Genomic DNA, 23,498 nt, shown 5'->3' with positions numbered 1-23,498 from the left:
AGTCCGTAGCGTTATCCGTAGTGTGGTCCGTAGCATTGTCCGTAGCGTCCTTTCCCCTTATCAATGGCTGGTTTAGGCTAAGCGCAATCCAGCATCGGACGACACCGCCGAATGCTAGACGGCCGAGAGGCCGATAGTCTCCTTCCCCGCAGATCGGCGCCCCTGATCGGCACCGCTGTTACTGATGATAAGTGCCAAATTACAAACGTCTTGTTAAACAATGATGATTAGCCGTATCATCTTATTCTTTCCTGGTATTCGGAATGAAATGGAATGCGGAAATGGTTCCGGTGGTTAAGGTGACAGGTTGTAGAAAATAGTACAGTCTTTCTTTCGACGATGTCTGTCTGCGTCGTCTTAAGATTTTGATTCTATCATCACATTCCAAAATCATAAACATGCCTTCCGCAACAGCGCCCGATCTTCCAGTTCGTTATTGTTTCCCAGATAGAAGATTTCGACTGACAATAACAACTAGATCTGGAATCGCTTCGTCCGCTTCATTGGTGAAGATGGAAACGAATATTGCGGCGAGCCCGTTGACTCGGAGCTCGATGGTAAGCCCAAATAAATGTTTTTAGAACCCATAAGAGCTTGCTAAGTTTTACATCCAGTCGGCCTTGCAATGGAGCAAAACGAGCCCGTGATGGTCAAACTCCTCAACGGCATCTCAGCACTTGATTTCGATGTTATCTTCACCGGCCGAGTTGTCAGAGCTCGCGAGGTACCCAGATAACTCTACCTTTAGCATATTTCCGATCTAACGCCCATTCACAGATTCTCACACCCATAACACCTGCCGAAGCAGGCACCATCCGCTGCATTGGCCTCAACTACACCGACCATGCCGTACGTTCTACTTATCCTCCCAGCGCCCTAATATCATCACTGTCAGCTAACATCTCCCAAGGCTGAAATGAAATTAGCCCTCCCAACCAACCCGGAAGTCTTCTTCAAGCCCTCAACTTGCCTGAACGCGCCCTCTTCACCCATCCACCTCCCCGCCCTCGCCGCCTCCTCGGCCGATCTCGAAGTCGAGCTCGCAGTGGTGCTCGGCGCAGACGCTAAGGACGTCTCGGCTACGGACGCAATGCAGTACGTGTTGGGGTATATGACCGCGAACGATGTGACGGCGCGGGCAATCCAGGAACGGGGCTCGCAGTGGGGGTATTGCAAGGGGTTTGACGGCTTTGCCCCAGTGGGCCCGGTACTGGTGTCGAGGCGCGTGCTGCCGGATCCGAGCGTGTTGGAGTTGAGGAGTACGTTGAATGAGAGGGTGATGCAGGATGGCAGGGCGAGAAACATGATTTTTACCATAGCGGAGATTGTTGCTTATCTTTCGGTGGTAAGTGCCTGCTCCCTGTGATTGAGTTGGGGTGTGCTGAATGCTAACGAGAGGTATAGGGTACAACGCTGAAGAAGGGGACAGTCATATTGACGGGAACTCCCTGCGGGATTGGACATAGCTATAAACCCCCGGTTTATCTACAGGAGGGAGATACTATGAAGATATGGATTAGCCATGGGCTGGGGACGTTAACAAATCCTATTGTTTAGCATAGACTAGTAGAGTTATAAGTCATCCCATAGGTATATAATTATGCTCAAAATAGTAATCTAATTTACAGCCGCGAGATCATCCACGAGCCCCTCCCAAATCTGATAATCCATAGCCTCGGGAAAGAAATAGGCTGGATTCGACCAGAAATCTGACCATGGATCCTGTAGCCCTGTTGGGTTCTGAAACGCGTACGGAAAGGTCTCTCCCATAGCATTTTGCTGTGACGCCGACAACTCATGACTCCCCTGCAGCCCTTGTGATAGAGACGTGTTTGTAACCGCTGAGGAATTATAACCTTCGGAAGTTACAGCTGGATTAAAATCAGGCGTGACATTCTCCGCTGGCGATGCAGCAGCAGTATCATTCCGTGCCTGCCTTGCGCGCGAAATGCACAGCTCCACAACCCTGATCTCCGCGAGGCCAATCTCGTTGATCCATGGATCTGAGTTCTGCTTCGCGCAATACGCCTGGAGATCATCTAAGATCGCGTCTGTCTGGGGTGCCTGCGGGTCACGCACGACAATGACCCCAAGTATCAAGGCGCTATTGAAGAGTTGATGGGCGGCTACGTTAGATTTCAACCGGCTAGCCATGTCCGGATAACGGAACGAAAGTTTGATCTTGAGGTCTGCGCACGCGGATGACATGCAAGCGTTGCGGCTGTATTGGAAACGATCAGTGATGGAGGGCCGTAGGAGGTACGAGCGGTGCAGCGTGATGCGTGCAAAGTGGAAGGCGGTATGTAGGTATAGGCGGTGCCAGGGGATGAAGCTGTAGGCGGGGAGTAAGTCGAGGGATAGGTCGGTATTCTCGAGGCGGAAGTATGGCGGGAGACTGTCTTTCCAGGTGAGGAGGGCTTCGTCATATTTCAGGACTTCGTCATAGGAGGCGGAAGAGGTAAGTGGTGTGGTAGAGAAGGTGAAGGATTGTTCTTGGATCTGGCCGATGATGACGGCCAGTTGGTGCTGGAAACGTATCAGAACACTTAGTGTGGGCGTATCAAGAGATAGCGCTGTTGCGTTCTCTGCTTCTTCGTCTGTCATGTTATCAACCCATACATTTTCGACTTGTTTCATAAAGCAATGTCGGTCATTAATGGCGTATGGTCTGCCGAGAGCCAAGGCAATCGATCTGTCTAAATCGTATAGTTGGCTCCACAATCTTCGGCGAGTCTCGGTGGCTTTGCGGGGGAGATCTAATTGGTCGCCATCAACATGCATTCCCTGTGCTTGCGCCATACGGATCGCAAAGCTTATTGTTAGCCAGCTCTCCGAGATCCTGCGCGCATACACTAGATAGCGAGTGATGAGAATGCCAGCACATGTCAGATCTGTGCTTTCTCCGTAGAAGGAGGGTGCAATAACAAGAGACTTCCGTGAAGCCCAATAGAAATGTAGAGATGAGTCTTCGGACTCTCGTTGAGCCTCTGCGGAACACGGCTGAGGGCAGTCAAGTAGCTCTCCAAAAGCTAGGATGATAAACAAGACCGCAAGCCACCGAATATCGACATTTGTAAGATCATCACAGCCGGTTTTCCTATCCCAGAATTTGTTATAAGAAGTCATGAATGTCCCTTCGTGCACACTGTCAAATGTTGGGTTGAGCTCCTTGAAGAATCGCGCGGTCAGATGATCAACTGTTGCTTTCTGGCGGGGTAGACTGCCAATAAGTTCCCAGAGCTGAGCATAGGGTCCTCTTTCGTTCCGGAAAGGTTGAGCGGCTCCGATACGGCTGCCACGCGAGTGGCCAACGTAGATGCCACTTGGTACTTCCTGTGTCGTTGCTTCTACCATACTAGCAGCAGATTGATGCCCAAAGTAGAAATCGCCATGATAAGATGCAGCACCTCTGGCCTTAAAGAGACGACCAAGAGTCTGACGTTTTGCTATCTTGGCTGTTCTTGATTTGAAATGGCCTGAGATGGTTTGCTGCTGTGCAGGAGTAGATGATATCGAAGCTGATTCCGCCAAGCTTGCGGGTTGACCTTGATACGGATCATGTCGAGCAGTGCGAGATTTGCGACGTTCTGGACGCGTATACGAGACGCATTGATGGGGAATACTGCGCCGGACGCAGTTTGAACACGGCTGCTCTCTATTGCACTATATTGCGTTAGTTTGGTCCAGAAGGCCGGGATTTTGGGTTTGAGGGGAACCTTCTGCTTTTGCCTATGGCACTGTGCACATGCATTGGCCATCTTCGTGCTTTCGTCTGAGCGTCCTGCTGGACTTCCCCCTAGTGTCAGAGCATTAGAGAAAGATGACTCGACGCCTCCGTCATAATTGGCCGAACCTGACGAAGAGTAAGAGTTCATTGCCGCAAGGTCTTTGAAGACTGGATTAACGGCGGGGAGCTGAATTGTTCCACGTGACTTTACTTGGTATCAAATTAGAGTGATGTTACATTATTTCGTACATATATCGGACAATCGCCACTACTGAGTTTTGGAATATTTAGAAGCGCTTAGTGTTTTATTTATTGGGGGTGGTTGAAGCTGTGACAATTCCCGCATCGCCACCGTCGTCCCCCTGATCGCGGGGTAAAAGTGGGGCTGATGATAGCAGACCCACCTTTGATACTACCAGCGTGGCATGCTCGCGCGAGCACAGGCAGCTAATTGAGAATTGGAATTCTCCTATCGAAAGAGTATAATCAGGAGCCTTGGTATAGGGGCCCGTAATCACCATCTACGCAAACACCATTGCATCTGCAATTATGGACGCAAATCGTCGGATCACCGGCTCTCCGACTGACCTCCTCCTCACCGCTCCTATAGATGTCGAGAAATACGAGGCTCTCTATAAGCACTTTCATGAGCATCCCGAGCTCTCGAATCTTGAAGAAAAAACTGCCAAAACGGTTGCAGGCGAACTCTCGCGTCTCCAGGCTTTTACCATCACCACTAACATTGGCGGCCACGGTGTTGTCGGCGTGCTAAAAAATGGCCCTGGGAAAACTATCCTTCTACGCGCCGACATGGACGCCCTCCCAATCGCGGAAGCAACCGGCCTTCCGTACGCCAGCAAAGTAAATATGCCTGACGTTGAGGGTGTCTTGCGGCCGGTGATGCACGCGTGCGGGCATGATATGCATATGACATGTCTCCTTGCCGCAGCAGAAAGGCTGGTTAAGCTTAAGGAACAGTGGAGCGGCACGTTAATAGTTCTCTTCCAACCTGCCGAGGAGCGTGGAAGCGGCGCGAAGGCAATGGTAGATGATGGTCTGTATGATAGGCACAAGATCCCCGTACCTGACTTTGTGCTCGGGCAACATGTGATGGCGATGCGGGCAGGGAGTGTGGGGTCGAGGATGGGGACCATTATGGCGGGGGCGGATAGTATGAAAATTACGATGTTTGGGATTGGTGGGCATGGGTCGCAGGTAAGTTGATGCTACAGAGTGTCTATTACATTCAAGAGCTGACATATGTAGCCGCATCGGACTATTGACCCTGCTGTCATGGCTGCTCACGTTGTAGTACGTCTGCAGACCATCACCAGTAGAGAGATTAATCCAAGCGATATTGCCGTTCTCACAGTTGGGAGTTTGCAAGCCGGCCATACCGAGAACGTCATCGCCGACTCTGCGGAAATCGGCATCGATATACGCAGTGTGAGCCCTCAAACGCGCGAGCAGCTTCTGACATCAATCCGGAGGATCGTCAAGGCCGAGTGCGAAGCAAGCGGTTCGACGATCGCGCCTGTTTTCAGAATGACTCGGCACCTGCCAAACACGGTGAATGATGAGTCGATGATTAAAATGCTAGGAAAGGGCTTCAGTGAGCATTTTGGGGAGAACTTTGATGCTAATATACCGACTACGACCATTGCAGAGGATTTTTCGGTGCTCGCAACATCGCAGGGCCGTCCGTGTGCGTTCTGGCATTGGGGAGGAGTAGAGGAGGAACTATGGGATCAGAGGTTAAAGGAAGGAAGAATTGATGATATTCCCGCTAATCACACGGCGAGATTCGCACCGGCGATACACCCTACGATGCAAACTGGTATTGATGCTCTCTGTGTTGCTGCTCTTGCCTTCTTAGACAAGAAGTCTCAGGACAGTCCATAGAACCCAGCCATGCGCAAATATAATATTTGTGTGGATTTGAACGCTTGTATAGGTATTTTGTTCGGTGCCTATTCCTCACTACTAATATACAGGTAATATTTTGAGTTTGATGCTCTAACCTAGGTGCCAGCGTACTTTCCACCGCATCTCTCCCACGCCTCTAAAAGTCGTCGCAAATCAATTTCATGCCTTGGAAGTAAATAAGAGCCTTCTTCCCGGCGAGCTATCGCTATATTTTTGCTCGTTCCACCATGAGTTGATGCATAAATTGACTTGTAGATGCCTTGGCTAGGATATGCAAACAGACCAAGAGCAGCTGAGATTGTTAGCTAAGTAAAACTTGAAAAATAAGTTCAAGGGCGCGGAGAAGGAAAGACGTACATGAACCTAGTTTCGTATGAAGCGCTAATGTCCCCTTCCCCAATCCAACAAAAAAGCCTTTTGTACCATCTTTTTTAGCCGCCTCGTAAGGTTTCACGAAGAAGCCGCTAAGGCCTCCACCGACGCCTTCCACAAACTCCTAATAACGCTGGAGTCAGCTATGCTATATTAACAGCAAACATCGATATAGCAAACCTTTCCCGCAACCTTTGCGCCGCTTTTCCAACCAGTAATGGGCTCGTGATCCGGCACAGATTCCCCATAAAGTTTAGGCGTTGCCCGTAAGCCTTCCGTAATTGCAAGCGGCACATCAATCATTGTTCCCTTGAACAGGCTCGAGTTGACGCGACCAACACTTTTAGCCGATGCTAGGGCCATATTACCAGCTACTTTGGCACCTGAGGATGATGAACCGTCCTTACGCGAACGCTTGTATTCATCGAATGGCTTTGAGAATATACCAGTGGCGCCAGAGACCATACCAGTGTATACTCCAATAGTTGAGGACGAACCAGCCGTAATAGGATCCCAACGTCGAGTAACAATGTGTATTGGCTTCGATTGGTAACTACGTCGTGTTAGCTAGCATCTTATAATCTCTACCCTTTCCACTTTCTTTGGAGAATGGTCAAACTCACACTTTGAGGTCTTTGGCTAAAATGAGATGCTCTGCGATTAACATTTCAGCAGCAATCTTAGATAGCTTCAGCGACTTGTTGGCAAGCTTAGTCTGCCAAACTGCTGCATATTGAGGTAAAAGATCGCAAGATAAAGCCTCCGTTGGCAAATGACGATGGAATGACTCGACTGCAGTCCGGACCCCCGACTCGTTATACATTCGAGCTGAGACTTCCTTTGCAGCATGTACTGCATCTTTTGATAGACAAAATTTGATCCCCTGGCCCAAATTTCCAGCTGTGAGCAACTTGTGTGGGATGGGATCAGGCCCCACACCAGCGGTCGCAACCATAGCTCCCCAAAATGGTTGACTTCAACGTGTGTCAGAATGTCAATGCTGAAAAGGTGAGATGGACTTACTCGCCAAAAAATGGCACGATCATTGTTGGGCACGCGTTTGCTAGACCGCATGCTGTTGTTCCGGCTCCGCCATGGTGTATAACCGCAGCAACATGTTGGAAGAGCCATTCTGCAAAATCAGCAAGTGGATAGCGGAAATGGCAATACATGCTCACCATGTGGACAGTCTCCAATGAATAGAACATCCTTTGGGACTCTCGTCACTGTATCTCCCAGTTTGCTCCACCCTTTTGATATAATCGCTCGAACGCCAGCCGCCTCGACTGCCTCTAGGATTAAATTTGTAAACGCTTCCGGATCATCAATGACAATGCTTCCAAACCCAATATAAACCGGAGCAGGACCAGCGTGAAGAAATTCATCGATATCTGACGGAGGTGAATATTTAGGCGCATCGCGAAAGAAAAATCCGCAAACATCTGATCTTGTTAACTCAATAGTCTCAATTTTGACACCAATGAAAACTCACCAATGTGATCTGGCCAATCTAAAGGCTTCGGTACTAATCTGTAGATGCCAGGAGTTAGCGTGCCATTTCTAACAAGTATCATAAAGTAGCCATCTGCAAGTTCCCGAAAAAAAAATCAAACGTGTGCCTCGACACTCGTCTCCCTGGCCCGATAAATATCACTTACGCAGGAGACCAGCAATATGTTGTTGGTATCTTAAGCAAGTCTGAGAGAAATGGCCCTTCGCTAAACGGCACTGGCGTTAAATGATGTCTATACCGCCAACTGTTCACTATATCACCCAGGCTACATTCTCATATTAGTAAATCTTGAGCAGGTAAAGGTTCTTTTAGTACTCACCCTTGCCACATCATGCAGTCTACAATTGCATACGACAAGCGGTTCGTCAGCTTCTCATCATAATTCGTGGTCTTTATATTTGCCAGAGGGTGCGTAAATGCTTCTGTGGCCGTCCAAGGCATAGTGAACATGATGTGGACCGGAATCCCTAGAGCTTCCGCACAGTGGACATGGGCAAAACTCGGCGGATTCGCAATGATTGCATCTGCCACGAAAGGGTTACCGGAATCCTGGTCTGGCTCAATGCATGCCTTCCAGCATCCTTCCATCATTTCCTCCATCATTGCTCTCTTTTTCTGGATCTCTCCGGAGCGCAGAGCATCCATGCTCGGTAAAAGTCCAGGGTTCCTAACCATATACTACAAGAGAGTCAAACTTAAGATAGCACGTATTGCGGGGCTGGAATATCTTACTGCCATCAAAGCTGCGGGATCTCCCCCGATTGGGAAGAACTCTAAATCAGCTTCGGTCACAAAGGACTTGAACGTGTCATGGGTCGCGAGTCGTACGCGGTGTCCACTCCGCTGGAGCTCATTTCCTAGCGCAACGAACGGCTGAACATCCCCTCGACTTCCAACTACCTGGATGACGATATTCAGCGAGACGCTAGCCTTCGTTGGCTGTGGCAAATAAGTTGGTGGTGCATGAGAAACCTCCTCGCTCTTGACCATGAGCTTGGAGAGTGTTCTCGCGAGCCTCGAATTTAATTTAACGTCTATTCGTCCATTGTCTATATAAAAATTAGTAAATTCAAACCGTGTCTTGTTGTAGTTGATTGTTGAAGCCAGAAGCAGTATACCTATCACTTGCGTGGCATCCAATACCTCTTCTACAACCTCTTCGTAAGCTGGAGGCGCATCATCTTCACCATGGGCTCCATCCTGGTCTTCCAGGCCCATCTGCTTCGCCATGACCAATCTTGAAGTGGTCTAGCAAGAGGTGTTACCGCTAAATGAAAGGGAGAGCTGGCCGAATTTCTTTGGTCGAGTCTCTAAAAACGTTTGCCACGCAACGGTACGGGTATAATAACTACAACAACAACTTCATGATTAGTACAATGGAACGTAAGCCTTATATGTGGTCATCGATGGTAAAAACAGACCAGCCGTCTTCGCCAGTGCCAGTCTAGGCCATGGGCCGTCCTAGTGGGGAACGGGAACACCCATCCCATGAGAAAACCGGCAACAGCCAAAGAAACCACCAAAACCAACCCAAACCAACCCAAACCGCCCTAACGGGCCCCGCACAGACGTTACTCCACTGCCGTTATACGCGTATAGAGCGCATACGCGTATAACGGCAGTCGATCATAACGGCGACAGGAGGCTTGCATTGAATCGAAATATTCCGTATAATGCTTGAAACCGTACAAAACTCTCCACATACATGCGAAAGAAAATAGAAAGCTGAAATCGGGACCATTTACAGGATCAATTATTTATTATATCGTTTTATCCAGTTCCGGTACGCCTTCTCATCAATGCAGCATACGCAGCGACGACTCTATTAATCCAGGGTTGGATCACGCTCTACCCGACTAGAAGTAACTTCTGGATAGTTATTAATAAGTATAAGCTAACACTTATCTTGCGTAAACTTACAAATATATTAAGCCTTATGACAGATCATGTGATAATGTACATTTATATACAAATTTATGGAAAGAGGTACTTACGTACTATTATTAGCTACAGTCTGCCTTGCATAAACCCAGCTGTCTCAGACTGGTCCACTGGTCAACCCAGAATCGGCCCTGCAGGAACCTTGATCTCGCGATGGCTTCAAGATGCAGATTAATTGACCCTTGATGGAATCTGATTGTTGATTGGCGAGCGATCGATCCTCTTTGCCCCGTATTAAGCCGATGAGTCTCTTAAGCCGATGGACGGCTGCTTAGTCACGGGCTAATGACTCTTTGCCAGCACCGATGTAATCATTTATCCTTTATTCGAAGTTGAGTATGGGCGTTATCGGAGTGGAATTGATCTGATCTTGACATCTTGCACTTTGCCCTCCTGCCATACAATTTCTTACGCCAGTTCCGTGGCCTCCATCACGATGTCGGCAACAACCACTAGTCTCGAGACTCGGGAGGAAAACTATCGGGGCATTGAACTGGAGCCGATGGGATACCCCATCCTGGGCCAAGATCCAAAGACTAGTCAAGCAAGCCTTAACGCTCAAGCTGTGCAGGTCCCAGCAGATGAAGAAATCACCGAGCCCCTGACGAATGCGAATGGAGACGCACCAGGGATTTCCAAATGGAGAGCCACCGTCATCGTCGGCACTGTCGCCTGTATCACGCTGATCAACTCCATGTTGGCCGGTATCCTAGTCGTCAGTTTGCCCACAATGGCAGCTGAACTAGGCCTATCTCAAGATCTACTGCTCTGGCCTGCTTCTGTGAGCGCATTGGCGTGCGGTTGCACCCTCCTCCTCTCGGGATCGATAGCAGATGTCGCCGGAGGGCGTCGAATTTACCTCCTTGGCGTCTTTCTCATGGCCGTAACCACCGTCGCTTGCGGTGTCTGCAAGACCAGCATCCAGTTGATACTGTTCCGTGCTGCGCAGGGCGTGGCATTGTCCCTATGTCTCCCTTCTTCTGTGATCCTGATCACGAGCAATATTCCCACCGGTTCGTGGCGTAATATTGCCTTCTCGTGTTTGGGTGCCGGCCAGCCCGTTGGGTTCTCAGTCGGGCTTGTTATCGGCGGCGTCTTCGTCGAGGCGATCGGCTGGCGGTACGGATACTACATCGCCGCCATCCTCACGGCCATTATCTTCGTCATCTCCATCTTCGGCGTCCCCGTCGACCAAGCTGCCGAGTCTCAATCCCTCCGCACCATCCTCCGCCGCATGGGCACTGAAATCGACTGGATCGGGTGCATGCTCCTCAGCACCTCCCTTGGGCTCTTCTCCTACGTCCTCTCCGTCCTCGCAAGCGGTGCATCGCACTTCCTCGCCCCCGTATCCATCACCCTCTTCTCCATCGCCACGGCCCTCATCCCCGCCTTCGTCTTCTACGTCAAGCGCCAAGAGCGCCTGGGGCTCAAAGCGATCATCCCCCCCTCCATCTGGAGCAACCGCGTCTTTGCCTCCCTCTGCATCACTGTCTTCATCATCTGGGGCACCTTCAACGCAGTCCAGTTCTTCCTAACCCTCTTCTTCCAATCCGTGCAGTCCCTCTCCGCTATCCAGACCTCCATCCGCTTTCTCCCCATGGTAGTCACAGGTACGGGAACAAACTTCCTCACAGGATGGCTCGTCAAGCGCGTCCGCGCAGACATCCTCGTCCTCGCATCCGCATGCATCAGCGCCTTATCTCCACTCCTAATGGCCATCATCGACCCCGCCTCTTCCTACTGGACCTATGCCTTCTTTGCCACCGCCTGCGCCCCTATCTGCGCTGACGTCCTCTTCACTGTCGCCAATTTGCTCATTACCTCTGTGTTCCCACCCAAGACACACGGCTTGGCAGGAGGTGTCTTCAACACCATCTCGAATATCGGGAACTCAGTCGGGCTGGCTATCACGGCTGTTGTGGCGTCGAGCGTCACGCTGTCGGAGAAAGGGAAGGATGAGAGTGTCGCGGAGATGCTGATGGATGGGTATAGAGCGACTTTTTGGCTGTGCTTTGGTGCTAATGTGGTGGTGCTTGCGATTATTGGGTTTGGCTTGAGGAAGATTGGAAAGGTGGGGATTAAGGTCGATTAAGGTCGATTAAGTTGTTGTATGGCGTCCTGGGGGGTTGTGCTGCTGTCGTCTCGAAGCAGTGTTCGGCGGGTACCACTTGGGGTATATACCCGGAGCTTCGCGGGTAGAGTAGGTAGGTAGGTAGGATATCACGGGTAGGTATGGGTATATACCCGGGTATATGAGGCTCTGCTATAAAATTGCTATGCAGAAAAGTAGAATTGAGGTTAATAATAACTATAATAATAACGTTAGGTCGTGATATAATAATGTAATATACTGTTGCAACCCCTATTCCTCCCACTCATCGTCTCCATCGCCTTCGCTGTCGTCACCTTTTGGAAGTACACCCTAATCCCGTAGGCAGAGTAAATATCTTACAGTTGAAGGCGACAACTGGTTCCGCTTCTTAGTAATTATATCGCTGCCATTACTAAATACCCGCTCTGATGCAGCAGATGTAGCTGGAATTGCAAGATAGTCTCTTGCAATTTGCGCAACAATTAGATACATATACTGCTTTGATAACCAGTACTTTAGAATATCTGTCTGTTAGCCAGGCTGTAGCTCAAGTATCCACCGCTTCCACTTAGGTTCTTGAAATGAGATTCCTTCTGTAGCGTATAGATCATCGTCGGAATCAGTCTCATGGACTGCTGCATTAGCTAATTCTGTCTGCTGCTCGATTCTCTTAGTGTCAAGATGATATTGACGGGTCTTATACTGTGTAAAGACATCTTAAAAGTGAGCTCTTACTCGATTCCTTTTACTTGCCTCTCTACTACTTAGCCATAAGCTTGTAAAGACTTCAAGATTCATTCTTAGATCACAAATTGTAGCTACACTTAAGTGGCTATACTGCTAGTTTACTATAAGAGTATAATACTCATTTAGCTTGTAAAGCGCTGCGTTGCATACAATTCCAATTGTAGACTGCTCACCTACTTCCTTTAGCATATGATTAAGCTTATTAATCATTTTTAAATACTGTGGAATGGCGTAGTTAAGAGTAGGGTATGTGCTAGCTTGTAGCTTCTGCGAAGGGCGTAAGAAGATAACGAAAAATAGCTTAAGCTCTTTAATCGTTAACCAGTCATTAGCATTAAGAGCAATATCTCTCATGCTAATATCCCACTGCTGCGACGCACAGATAGCTATAATTGGCACTTAAAGCTTTATTACGGATTCAAGCATCTTATATGTTGAATTCCAGCAGACTAGCATATTAAGTGATAATTGCTGTACTTTAAGGCCAGCTACCATTGTTTGCTTCTATAGAGCGTCCTTCTATAACCGGCGATTCCGAAACACATAGATATGTCTCCGAAGTTTAGCAAGTGTATTTATAACTTCTGTATGAGAATCAACAGTACGTAGGATTCGTACAGCACCTAGCTCACACCTATATGTCTCCGCCTCTGCTAAAGGGTCCGCTTTAATTGTCTTTAAAGCGTGTTGAACAGCAATATTAATAATATGTGCAATACAACGTACATCGCCTTCTTTAACAGTAAAAGTCTAGGGCTGTTGTATAGAAGTTGAATGATTGCGAGCTAAGAGCTTATACTCAGCAAGCATAACAGTGTTAGCTAATGCATTATCTCGTGTACATGTAAAGATAGCATCAGTAATCCCCATATCATCTGTAACGGCATATAATTGGCTTGCAAGATATTCACCGCTGTGAATTGGCTCTTTTAGATGAATCACATCTAACAGATTTGACTTCTGCTGCCACTTGCTATTTATCCAATGTGCTGTTACTGCAGAGTATTCAGTGTAGTTGCGTACAGACCATAAGTCGGTAGTCAAGCATATCTGGCCTCCATTTGCAATATAAGAATGGAGTTCTGCTTGTAACTAAGCACAGCATAGTGAGAACCGCCTTTGAAGGTCGCGATGTAGTGTTCTAGCAGATACTGACAAAGTAATAGGGCTTAAGAATTGAATAATTTGACGAAAAGATAGACTATCAACAAGGCGTAATGACAGATTGTTTGATACTACAAATTGTAGCAGTAAATCTCTATACTTTGATGCATTAACTGGCTGCTTAGCCGTTGTCTTCTTTAGCTCAAAGAACGATGAGCTACTTGACGGACTTAATGCTGCTTGTGCCTAGTCGTTCTTTCTCATACTAAATGAGATTTGCAGGTGCTTTTGGGTGTAGTGCTTCTATAAGTTACCAGTTGATTTATCTGAGAATACTAATGGCTGCGGTGAATAACCGCAGTCTGGCTAGCTACAGGTAACCCGAATAGTTAGTGGTGTAGTGTCTAACAGCGTACGCATATATAGATTCTTAGCAAACAGCGGTGAAGAGCTTGGAGGAAGCATTGTACGAGGTGGCTGGAGATAGAGCGATGGAAGAAGAGTAGGTAAGGTTGGCTCATTAACCTCATCGAGGCCAATGTCGTCGAGGCCAATAGGCACATCTGATAATGAGGAGTCGCTCATTATATGTTATGGCATCTACATCACAAGCATATTACGAGCACAATATGGTTATATTCATACATTCTAATTACTTGGCAAAGCTTGGCAAATACCCGGGGTATATACCTACCTACTCGAAATACCCGGGTAGTTTTCTCATATAAAAGGGTAGGTATATACCCGGGTATATACCCGGATACGCTGGGTATATACCTACCCGTGCCGAACACTGTCTCGAAGGGCGGTGGCGGTGTGTCGGAGGACTGGCACTGACGGAGTCTTGGGGTGAAAAGATCATCGTGACGAGCTTGTTATCGCTTGGTTAAAAAGTTTTGAGAGAGAAAGATGAGAGTAAAAATATAATAAACATATACTCATAGGAATTTTTAAAAATACCGCCTATAGACGAAAATAATTTATATTTATATTTATTCGACGTACTAAAAATACAGGAGGGTAAAAAATACCACACGCCTCACGCAACATCCATACCTCTATATCCACCACCCCCTCTACAGCGTCAACCCCGGCGGCATCATCGTCCTCAGCTTCTCCTTATCCTCCAACGCCAGCTCCAGCCCTGTATACCCCTTACCCACCGAAAGCCCCTGAAACGCCCCACTGAATACACAGTCATTCACACCCACCCCATCCACCCACGCTCCCCCCACACTCAACCTATTCCCAAACATCCTCCTAATCCCCGCATCAACACTCTGGAGGCGCTCCTTATGCCCGACCGTGTACTGCGGGATGCAATTCTTATGCAGCGTCGCCAGCACCTGATCAGGCTTATCGGTGATCTTCAAATGCCTCGCCAGCACCAGCTCTGCCATCCGCTGCCCCTCCTCCGGCGTTGGCAGCTCATCCGCCGACCGCCCGTCCCAGTAGTGACCTCCTAGCATAACGGTGAGTTTTGTTCCCGGGGCGCCGTCGATGTGGGGAGTAGCGTGGGAATCGAAGACGACGCCGAGTGCGAACTCGGGATTCTGCTTGAAGGGAACAGATTGCGGGATCAGGTAGCCGAATCCGGGTTGAGGGACAAGGTGGGGGTTTTTGTAGTAGAGGTTCACGACCATGACGGTGGTGTAGGGTATGAGGGATAGGGCGGGGATGTTGATGAGGTGGCAAAGGTTGTGGGCGGGGAGCGTGGAGATGACGTGGCTGTAGGATTGGGCGGGTTGGTTGTTGGAGGTTTTGATCTGGGGTGTGTTAGCTTACACGGTTTGGAGGTGTGCGAGGAATGGAGAAAGGCGAGGGCTGATGAGCTTGGTGGAAGGATCATTGAATAAGGGGAAAAGGGGTGCTCACTCGTATGGTTTTCCCGTCTGAGCTGCTCGAAATCCCCGAAACGCTCGTCCCACCCCTAATATTCGCATTCTTCGATTCCTTAATAACCCTCCCCAAAGCATCCGGTAGCGTCTGCATCCCATTCGTAAACGTGTATATACTCGCCTGTCGCGCTTTCTCACCCAGTGCCTGGCCAAATAATACCTGATCTCCCCACTTATGCAAATCAGATATCCCGTTAGGCCCATACCCCTCTGGCTTGTTCCTAACCATCCCCATCGAGAGGCTTCCGAATCGCCCTTCCGCCTCCCACAAGCGAGGCATCAAACTTCTCACGCTCAACTTGTTTATATCACCCGCGAATATGCCATGAATCACCGCACTAAAAATATTATCCACGAGTTTTGGGTTCCCGCCAGTACGCCTCGTTATAAACCCTCCAATCGACTCATCCACAAGGCTATCAGGGCGCCTCGGTACCTGTGACTCCGCCCACAGCGCTCCGGCGACCCCCTCAAACAATGGGTCTGTCAAAAGCTTATAAAACACCCGTAACCGCCCATCATTTGGACTCGGCACCCTCACCAACTTATCAGGGTAGTAAATAAACCGATTCGACCCCGCCGGGCTATCCTTGGACGTAAACACCATATTATCCTCCAGCCCCAAATTCTGTGCCATGGACAACCCATGATACCCCCTCGCCGTGGCAGGCCTCAGCGACCGCGGGCCCAGCTCAAACACAACCGGCCCATCTGAACTCTGCACCATCTCGCTGTGCACGTATCCCCCGAGCCGGTCGCTGGATTCGTATACTGTGACTTTGGTATCGGGGTTTAATCGGGCCGCCATGGCCGCTGCAACGAGCCCGGTGATGCCACCGCCGAGGACAGCAACGTGCTCCGGTGCGCCACCGGTTGTACTCGTCAAGCTGCGCGCTGAATTCCCGGTCTTACAGCTCGACTGCCCAGCTCGTGGTCGGGGGGCGGAGGTGCTCGGGACCCGCATCGTGGTGTAGAGTCGCTTGCCGCGGCGGGTGGACAGACAACGTGGTGACCTGTAGCATTGTCGGAGGAGCATCACCAGCCGTGCCTCGGGGGCGTGGAGAAGCATTGGCGCTGTAGGACGCGGATTGTTGCGTGTCGCTCAAGAAAATCTGGGGAGTGTTAGACGCGGTTGTATCCCCAACTTTCGCTTATCGGGTCGTGCACGGACAACCACTACATCCCGAAGATCCGCTTTCAAAGCTCCACTCTGGCAGCTTCGGGGGTGTAAGTGGTGGTAAAAGGGTTAGAAGAGGCAAAAATGAAATAAAATAAAACATATAACAGTGGGTGTGAAAACACACCGCATTGATGGCTTCTTCATTAGTGAAATATTCAATGCTGTGACAAAATACCACATGCAGCTACGACGTCTGCAATCGTAGCAAGAAGCGATCGACCGAAGAAAAAATCTATGACTGACTCAGTCATAGATTCTTTCGGTTCAGCTATTCTCAGTCTGACTGAGAATAGCTGAACCGATTAGCAGCGATGCGACCAACTTCCAATGTAGGAACTTGAGATGTGGTGTCTAGTTGCAGGATAGGGGACCACACCCGAAAGGTCCAGTCCTCACAAGAAGCCTGTGGCATTGGCCAAAAAAATGGATGTCCAAAGGCTAGCCGCCTGTGGTTCACCTTGCAGGTACGCAGGTGCGATAATCACATCACCGTGATCTGACCAGATCATGCACCACATCTGTAAACCCTGCATGTATATGTTTCTCGCCCTGAATGGCTGAAAACCCCGCCTCTTGTGTGCACATGACGACGATCTGTAATAGCTGTATAACCGGACCTTCGCAGGTTTGCTTACCAAAACTGAACTCAACCCACATAACTTAGGTGCGGTGAGCGTGAGGTGAGGCAGTCAAAATAGCGGGTAGGTACCGTCACATAGGGGTGGGGGGAATAGTAATATGCTTAGGCTCCATACTAGAGTTACAATTGGTAGGTTTCTTAGAAGACTCAGGTGGTACCAGCGCTAGTATTGATGAAAATGAATGCCCAGTACTAAATCACATTACTAACCGAATATGCAATAAAGCAGGGAGCGAAGGGAGTAGCTACGAGGAATACATTTGCTCAGTAAGTCAAATGGTTCCTTGGTATGCAAACAAATCTCTTACACGCCTTTTAAAATGCAGGAACATACTGGTGTGTTGGCAAGTGGGCCTAGCGGCCTGGGGGAGGCTGAGTAGCTGCGCGGCATTACATGGGGAGTGGTAAGGCGCCCGTCAACAGTGGCAAGGAAAAGAGACGCAAAATACTCTACAAGGCTAGGGTACGACCCATCAACCGCAGCTATCTTTCAACTCCGTGCATTCTATTGCACGGTTCGCAATTAAGTTCAGTTGATACGGCTGCAGACGTAGATATATACAGATCTACATGTCGGATAAAAGGCATCAGCTCAACCATAGCCTTGGGAAGTATTAGTATTATGTTTAGAAAGGTTCACAGGGCTAGCTCTCCACGCGAGTACGGATGACCTAACTACTGGTATTAAAGCGAGCCCTCGAACTCGCTGGGGAGCTGGGATGAGACAGAGCCTGATGGTGGGCTGTGGCGTGTGTGGCTATCCTTGGAGTACCGGTCATGGATGCGGTGGTTCTTGGGCATTGCCGTATGCATAATCCGTGGACCCCCTCTTCTAGGGTCCTGGCCCAAAGTGGACTCTCTAACTATGCTGGGTTACTGTAGTACCAGATCAAACATGGGACATGCGTGCTCCAAGATGGCACGCATGTATCGATCTCATATTGGATATACCGAGCAAGGAGAGATACAGCATCGAGTTGCGCGCAGTCCTGTTCGAGGCCCAGCTACATGGATCTAATCCAATGATCCATTGCCCACTAACATCACGCATCACCCCATTACAATACAGTGCTAACTTACATAGCTTGCTTCAACCGATTCTCATATTCCGCCTCGCATCGCATATGTCGCTGACGACAAGCCACTTACTTCCCTTCCGCGGCACCTACAGCAATAACCTCCAATAAAAAATTCCAAACACAACCCCACCGCCGCCGCATGGGTTTTGCTCACCGGTCCAACTAGCCCGGCCGTTTGGGCCATTTGTGGCGTATACGCTAGCAGGGGGATAAGGTCAAGAAGAAGTCACAGTAAGGGCAAAGGGGACGTGTGGTAGCAAATCGTAATGTATGCAGTAGCAAATCATAGTGTATGCACTAGCAAATTATAATGTATGCAGTAGCAAATCATAGTGTATGCGCGTGTATCTTCCAAATTTAATGTATCACATTAATATGGGTACAGGATGGGGAAGTGTGCACGATTGAGCCCGGCCTCTTTAACTTCACCCAACAAAATAAAAAGTAAGTAACAGGACAGCCAATAGAGTAAGGTAATACCATACAATAGCACCTACTTGACCACATAACACACCACATACTACACTACTCCATACATATTAACCAGTGCATAGTTCCCATGCTCTTCAACTGAACTCCACTATCTCTAATCTGCCCAAATCAACCACATTTCTATTGCAACTCCTGCCCCCTAGTCCAACCCACTTCCTGCCGACCTATCCATTACGAGTATATACATACAGTACTAATTAGTACCCGTATAACATGGCCGTGTGTAGCATTAGCGTACATCATTAACCTATGGGATTGACACTGGTACTTGTTGGCAGTAGTAACGAAGACATAGTTTAAGACGAGGCGGAGTGGCATACTCACATCCCACATAGTTTTCCCTTCAAATATAAAATCTTTCTCCCCGCCCGCCTTTTGATCATGGATTCAATCGGCATAAGCACCTTTCAGCGGGAGACTTGGACGAACTTCAACCCAACTACTTTTACAATTACCACTCACTGCAATGTCTTCGACAGAGGCCGTTAAAGGGTCTAGCACGCGGTATATTAGGTAGGACCCAGTTTCATCCATTTTTCCCTCCTTTCCTGAAAGCTCTACGATATAAAGCAGGGTTCATGGCAGCTAACATCTGCGTGGCTAGTGATAGGCCATACCAGAGCACGTCGGGCATCGGCATCAACATCGCCAACAACACCACGACCAAGGACGAAAAGTTGAAGAGATATCAAGCCCAAGTCGAAGAATGGTTTTCTTCACCAGACCACCCATTGGCTAGCTATACTGCTCGAACATACATTGAGAGAAGCACCACCACAAAATAATATCCTAGACGATGTTGGGAAGGCGGGGAGGCGAGAATCTAAAAAAGAAGGTGAGAAAGTACGATCGCAGCACAATCCTCAACTTTCAAATAATGTTAACAAAAGCTACAGGACGAACACAGAGAATTATATATAAAAAATTCGGCTTATTTCTGCGTTTTAGATAGATTTTTAGAACTCATAAATAAAAACGTGTTTCACCATCCACAATCTGTAAAAATCTACGAGATTTCTCAGTTTCTAGTGATTCGGGACGTATTCCCTCCCAGTAGCACCATTGCACTTACTGTAGGCTCGAGGTAGACAGTTGTATCTTCAGAAGGCCTATGTCATATAGAGATACCATTATCACCAAAGACATATAGATCACCCTTGACATATGACGATCAAGAAGCGGGTAGCGAAGACATTTACTTCACGAACACCACGATTTTTTCCTTGCTCATCAGCATCCGCCCGCGTGGCGACCAGGAACGTAATCTAGTGGATAGACAGTGGCAGGCCTAAGAATCAACGCCAGCAGGTGATACGTCGTTCTACACCATAAGACGAGCATACGTCGGACGAAGGAGCCGTGCCTGCCACGACGAATAAACAATGATGTGCTACGACGCCTTATCGAGAATGGGGATTGTAAGGGTCCATTAATTGCAGTTGCAACTTCGTTGCTTTCGAGCGATCGAGCCAAGGTGTCAATTTAGAGCTAATCCTAAGCTAATCCTAAGTAGGAGATACCTTTTTTTACAGAAAAAAAGGTATCTCCTGCTTGGGATTAGCGTTATATAGCTCCCAACGGGAAGGCAGCTCTGGGCAGCTCTGGACATGAGCTCTAAGCCGCAATGGCGTCGTTGAATACCCGCAATTTTCGAGTCAGGACAAGGGGCTACAGCAAGTCGAACTCAGCTGAACAACGTTCGGGTTATTCCCTAACGCGCATTTCCCCTGTAACACCAGCTAGAGATGAGGCGACGACCAGGTCAACCAAAAAAAAATGGAAACATACGGAGCCGATCCCGCCCCTAGGATTACCCACGACCAAGGGCGGCGCACCCTCTCTTCTTGACCTGAGACTGGTACCCGCGTCTATACTGTTCGTGCTCACGGTTGCATATCCGTACATATTGCCACTCCGTGCCAGGTTGGCACGTTCATCAGGTAAGGCTATACGATCCACCATGACAGGCGGCACGCGCCGGGGTGGGTATGTTCCTCGTCTTTCGCCTTCTACTTCCTCTGAGTCAAACGTTCAGCCGGAGGGGGGCGTGGCGTTGGCTGTCTCAGAGCCAACCCTCCCCCTTCGCTCACCCCTTCGCTCACCCCTGCGCACGTCTCTCGGGGTACATCCCGATCCCGCCCCCAGGATTACCCACTCCCTCAACCAAAGGTGGCGCCCTCCCTCTTTTTGATCTGAGACCTGTACCCGCGTCTATACTGTTCGCGCTCACAGCTGCATATTTTCGTTTGTTACTAGCATTCACACAACAGCCAAATTTGCAATCACGAGCCAAGAAAGGTATGATCTTCCGCCGACTCGTGTCCTCACCGAGCTCCATTTTCAGGTACCTGGCACAAAGAGGCTCCCTCACCCATCCGATTCCAAACACATCTACAACCTGCATCATCGCATCATCCGCATCATTAACGAGTGCGGGGCTAAAGAAAACAAAGAATGTGGCGATATCAACTCCTCCTGCACGCGATGGCTCACTCAGATACTTAATTCCGGTTTCCCGCTCCTTTCGTACTCTCATACCCAATTACTCCAATGAAAACATTGGTCGCTCACGGAATAGACAGGCAAAAGCCAAAAAGCGGTGTGCCGTTGGCGGCTCCCCTCTCTGAGGTGAGCTGTTGTTATTCATCGACGCCTCGGAGGCGTTCCAGGCGCCTACCTAAGACACATTTACAGGCTCCGCCATCCACGGTATTCACTGAGTCCACAAGCACAGGCTGAAAGGGAATTTGGTGCAGTTGAGTCCTGCCTGGCGTAATGTGACTCGAATGGTTGATTTCCAACTGTTTTCTTCCCTCACCTACCTTTTCCAACATTCACCCACCTCCCCACACTTCTCCATATTGGCCTAGACATTCACCTACCTCACTACGCACTCGCTTCCTATATATTTATTCATTCGTTTATGGGATACACTCGAGGACAAGCAAGTGCCGGACGACAAACAGTTTGCCGTTCACGAGTCTCCGAGCCATTGTTAATCATCTCGACTTCGGAGGCGGTTTCGTTCATTCATCCACGATACATTTATCCCCAAAACATCCATACATACAGATGGTAACCGTGGCCGTCCGCTCGATCCATCACCCAACAATTCAGAACGGGTAGCCCTGGGGCTTAATCGTCGGATCGTCTCGGAGCTTCCCCTTCATCAAGGTTCTTTTAATCGCCATGCTAAGCCTTCCCCTTATCTCGTCCTCCTCATCGATCTCTCTTCCAGCACACCAACACCCATCGACCGGCGGAAGCATCTTTGTAAGATCATGCACAATCCCTGCCTTAAATATCACCTCTACACTCTCGAATCTCTTTCCCACAAACCCCCATAATGGCAGCTGCTTGCAAATCCACTCCACAATCCATTCTACTCTCTCATCGTCATCGACAAACTCTCCTGCACTCTTCTTCACCCCGTCAGCCGACGTATTACCTAATATTCGCCCAAGCAACGGGTTCTTTGATAATCGCTCTTTCATGCTTTTCTTCGCCGTGCTCTTCTCCTCAATGCTCTTCTCCTCTATTCTCTCTTCCCCCATGCTCTCCTCCTCCTTACTCTTCTCATACATGCGATTCTCATACATGCTCTTATCCTCCATGCGATTCTCCTCCATAGTCTTATAGCTCCCCCACCTCATTACCCTCTCCTCCACGCACTTAAAACTTATACTCAGTTTCAGCGTCCTCAACTCCGGAAAACACGTCCCTAGGTCCGTCGGTATACCCCTCACAGCTGAACAATACATACATCCCTTGTCGCAAAACTCATCTCCATGCCCACCCTCCCACCCCGTATCGTCACTCATAGCAAGCGCATAACGCCCGCCCGACGTGCTCCCTACGACACTAGCCTGCTTAACCCCGACGAACAGACATAGTGACAGAGAGCGCAGTTCCCGCGGATCCGGGATGGAGGGGTTCCCAAGAGATGAAGAGAGAGCACGATTGAGGTACTTATTCATCGAGGTAGCAAAGCAGAAGTGCAGGCCAGGCGGGTGGATGTTTACGAGAGGACGCGCTTCGGCGTAGATCTGGCGGCAGGTGAAGAGCCAGACGCGTGGGTTGTGGGAGGTGCCGGGAGTCAAGGGGCTGCCTCGGTGGCCTGAGGTGCAGGGAGTGTTTTGGTGGGATATGGGGAGAGGGATGAGATGGAGTTTGGGAACACGAGATTCTCTAACGCCAGAGAATGACGGATATATCAAACGTATGATGGAAGAGGGGGCGTAGGTCGCTTCCTTCCATATCTGGAGTCGGATTTCGAGGGGAAGGGAGAGCAGGAGGGAGGGCTGGGGAGTCCATGGTGCTCCATCTATGGAGATGTTAGAGGTTGTAAAGGGAGGAGACAGGTGATGTTACCGTTATTTACTCCTGCATGCTGAGGTTCCGCCGTTTTAGAGGACCGTTGAGGTAACTGATCGTTACTGCGATCGGCATCTCGACGACAGTTAGAATTACATATGGATTTCCAGATATGCCAACAAGGGGTATTAATCACATTCTTCCATTTTACGCTTCATCATTTCTTTCGTGATCCGTAGCAACAGCTGAACATCCTAGATAGGTCGCAGAAAAAACCAGCATGAGGAGAGACCAGCCAGCTGAAGGGAAAACATGCGCAGGCTTCTGCCTAAATGTCACGCGCTAGTATCTCTCGATGCCTTCTGTGACATGGTTACCTGTGTCACGTGAATAATTATAATCATGATCGGTTTGCTAAATAAAATCATTGGAGGACAACGTCAGTCTGAGCGGTATGCCCTGTATTTCCGATC

General features: G+C 49.1%; 8 protein-coding genes across 8 annotated transcripts; 4 read left to right on the top strand and 4 right to left on the bottom strand.

The window, feature by feature from the left end:
- Window positions 1–161: 161 nt before the first annotated feature.
- VE01_06517 (uncharacterized protein) lies at window positions 162–1,627 on the top strand. Its single transcript, XM_059463805.1, has 6 exons — window positions 162–428; window positions 479–557; window positions 615–724; window positions 778–849; window positions 911–1,345; window positions 1,405–1,627. Exons 1-6 carry the CDS (start codon window positions 399–401, stop codon window positions 1,555–1,557), a joined length of 879 nt encoding a protein of 292 aa, XP_059319620.1. The 5' UTR covers window positions 162–398; the 3' UTR covers window positions 1,558–1,627.
- VE01_06516 (uncharacterized protein) lies at window positions 1,583–4,034 on the bottom strand. Its single transcript, XM_018275961.2, has 2 exons — window positions 3,717–4,034; window positions 1,583–3,663 (listed from the first exon to the last, which is right to left on the bottom strand). Exons 1-2 carry the CDS (start codon window positions 3,873–3,875, stop codon window positions 1,618–1,620), a joined length of 2,205 nt encoding a protein of 734 aa, XP_018129426.1. The 5' UTR covers window positions 3,876–4,034; the 3' UTR covers window positions 1,583–1,617.
- Window positions 4,035–4,186: 152 nt separating this feature from the next.
- VE01_06515 (uncharacterized protein) lies at window positions 4,187–5,819 on the top strand. The gene is made up of 2 exons (XM_018275960.2): window positions 4,187–4,942; window positions 4,994–5,819. Exons 1-2 carry the CDS (start codon window positions 4,277–4,279, stop codon window positions 5,627–5,629), a joined length of 1,302 nt encoding a protein of 433 aa, XP_018129423.1. The 5' UTR covers window positions 4,187–4,276; the 3' UTR covers window positions 5,630–5,819.
- VE01_06514 (uncharacterized protein) lies at window positions 5,661–8,958 on the bottom strand. The gene is made up of 11 exons (XM_018275959.2): window positions 8,657–8,958; window positions 8,271–8,587; window positions 7,858–8,216; window positions 7,684–7,803; window positions 7,518–7,555; window positions 7,204–7,467; window positions 7,049–7,157; window positions 6,649–6,999; window positions 6,206–6,578; window positions 6,011–6,149; window positions 5,661–5,945 (listed from the first exon to the last, which is right to left on the bottom strand). The coding sequence occupies exons 1-11, from the start codon at window positions 8,766–8,768 to the stop codon at window positions 5,749–5,751; spliced, it is 2,379 nt and encodes a 792-aa protein (XP_018129424.1). The 5' UTR covers window positions 8,769–8,958; the 3' UTR covers window positions 5,661–5,748.
- Window positions 8,959–9,607: 649 nt separating this feature from the next.
- On the top strand, window positions 9,608–11,842 carry VE01_06513 (uncharacterized protein). The gene has a single exon (XM_018275958.2). It carries the CDS (start codon window positions 9,916–9,918, stop codon window positions 11,569–11,571), a length of 1,656 nt encoding a protein of 551 aa, XP_018129429.1. The 5' UTR covers window positions 9,608–9,915; the 3' UTR covers window positions 11,572–11,842.
- Window positions 11,843–14,392: 2,550 nt separating this feature from the next.
- On the bottom strand, window positions 14,393–16,416 carry HEM14 (oxygen-dependent protoporphyrinogen oxidase). The gene is made up of 2 exons (XM_018275957.2): window positions 15,298–16,416; window positions 14,393–15,188 (listed from the first exon to the last, which is right to left on the bottom strand). The coding sequence occupies exons 1-2, from the start codon at window positions 16,387–16,389 to the stop codon at window positions 14,499–14,501; spliced, it is 1,782 nt and encodes a 593-aa protein (XP_018129430.1). The 5' UTR covers window positions 16,390–16,416; the 3' UTR covers window positions 14,393–14,498.
- Window positions 16,417–19,129: 2,713 nt separating this feature from the next.
- VE01_06511 (uncharacterized protein) lies at window positions 19,130–19,531 on the top strand. The gene is made up of 2 exons (XM_018275956.2): window positions 19,130–19,224; window positions 19,316–19,531. Exons 1-2 carry the CDS (start codon window positions 19,178–19,180, stop codon window positions 19,494–19,496), a joined length of 228 nt encoding a protein of 75 aa, XP_018129427.1. The 5' UTR covers window positions 19,130–19,177; the 3' UTR covers window positions 19,497–19,531.
- Window positions 19,532–20,800: 1,269 nt separating this feature from the next.
- On the bottom strand, window positions 20,801–23,304 carry VE01_06510 (uncharacterized protein). The gene is made up of 3 exons (XM_059463804.1): window positions 23,222–23,304; window positions 23,083–23,160; window positions 20,801–23,035 (listed from the first exon to the last, which is right to left on the bottom strand). Exons 1-3 carry the CDS (start codon window positions 23,244–23,246, stop codon window positions 21,825–21,827), a joined length of 1,314 nt encoding a protein of 437 aa, XP_059319621.1. The 5' UTR covers window positions 23,247–23,304; the 3' UTR covers window positions 20,801–21,824.
- Between the last annotated feature and the right edge of the window lie 194 nt (window positions 23,305–23,498).

This window comes from Pseudogymnoascus verrucosus, assembly GCF_001662655.1.
Source record: "Pseudogymnoascus verrucosus strain UAMH 10579 unplaced genomic scaffold scaffold_28, whole genome shotgun sequence".
NCBI lineage: Eukaryota > Fungi > Ascomycota > Leotiomycetes > Thelebolales > Thelebolaceae > Pseudogymnoascus > Pseudogymnoascus verrucosus.
This window is presented reverse-complemented; position numbering and strand designations above follow the sequence as displayed.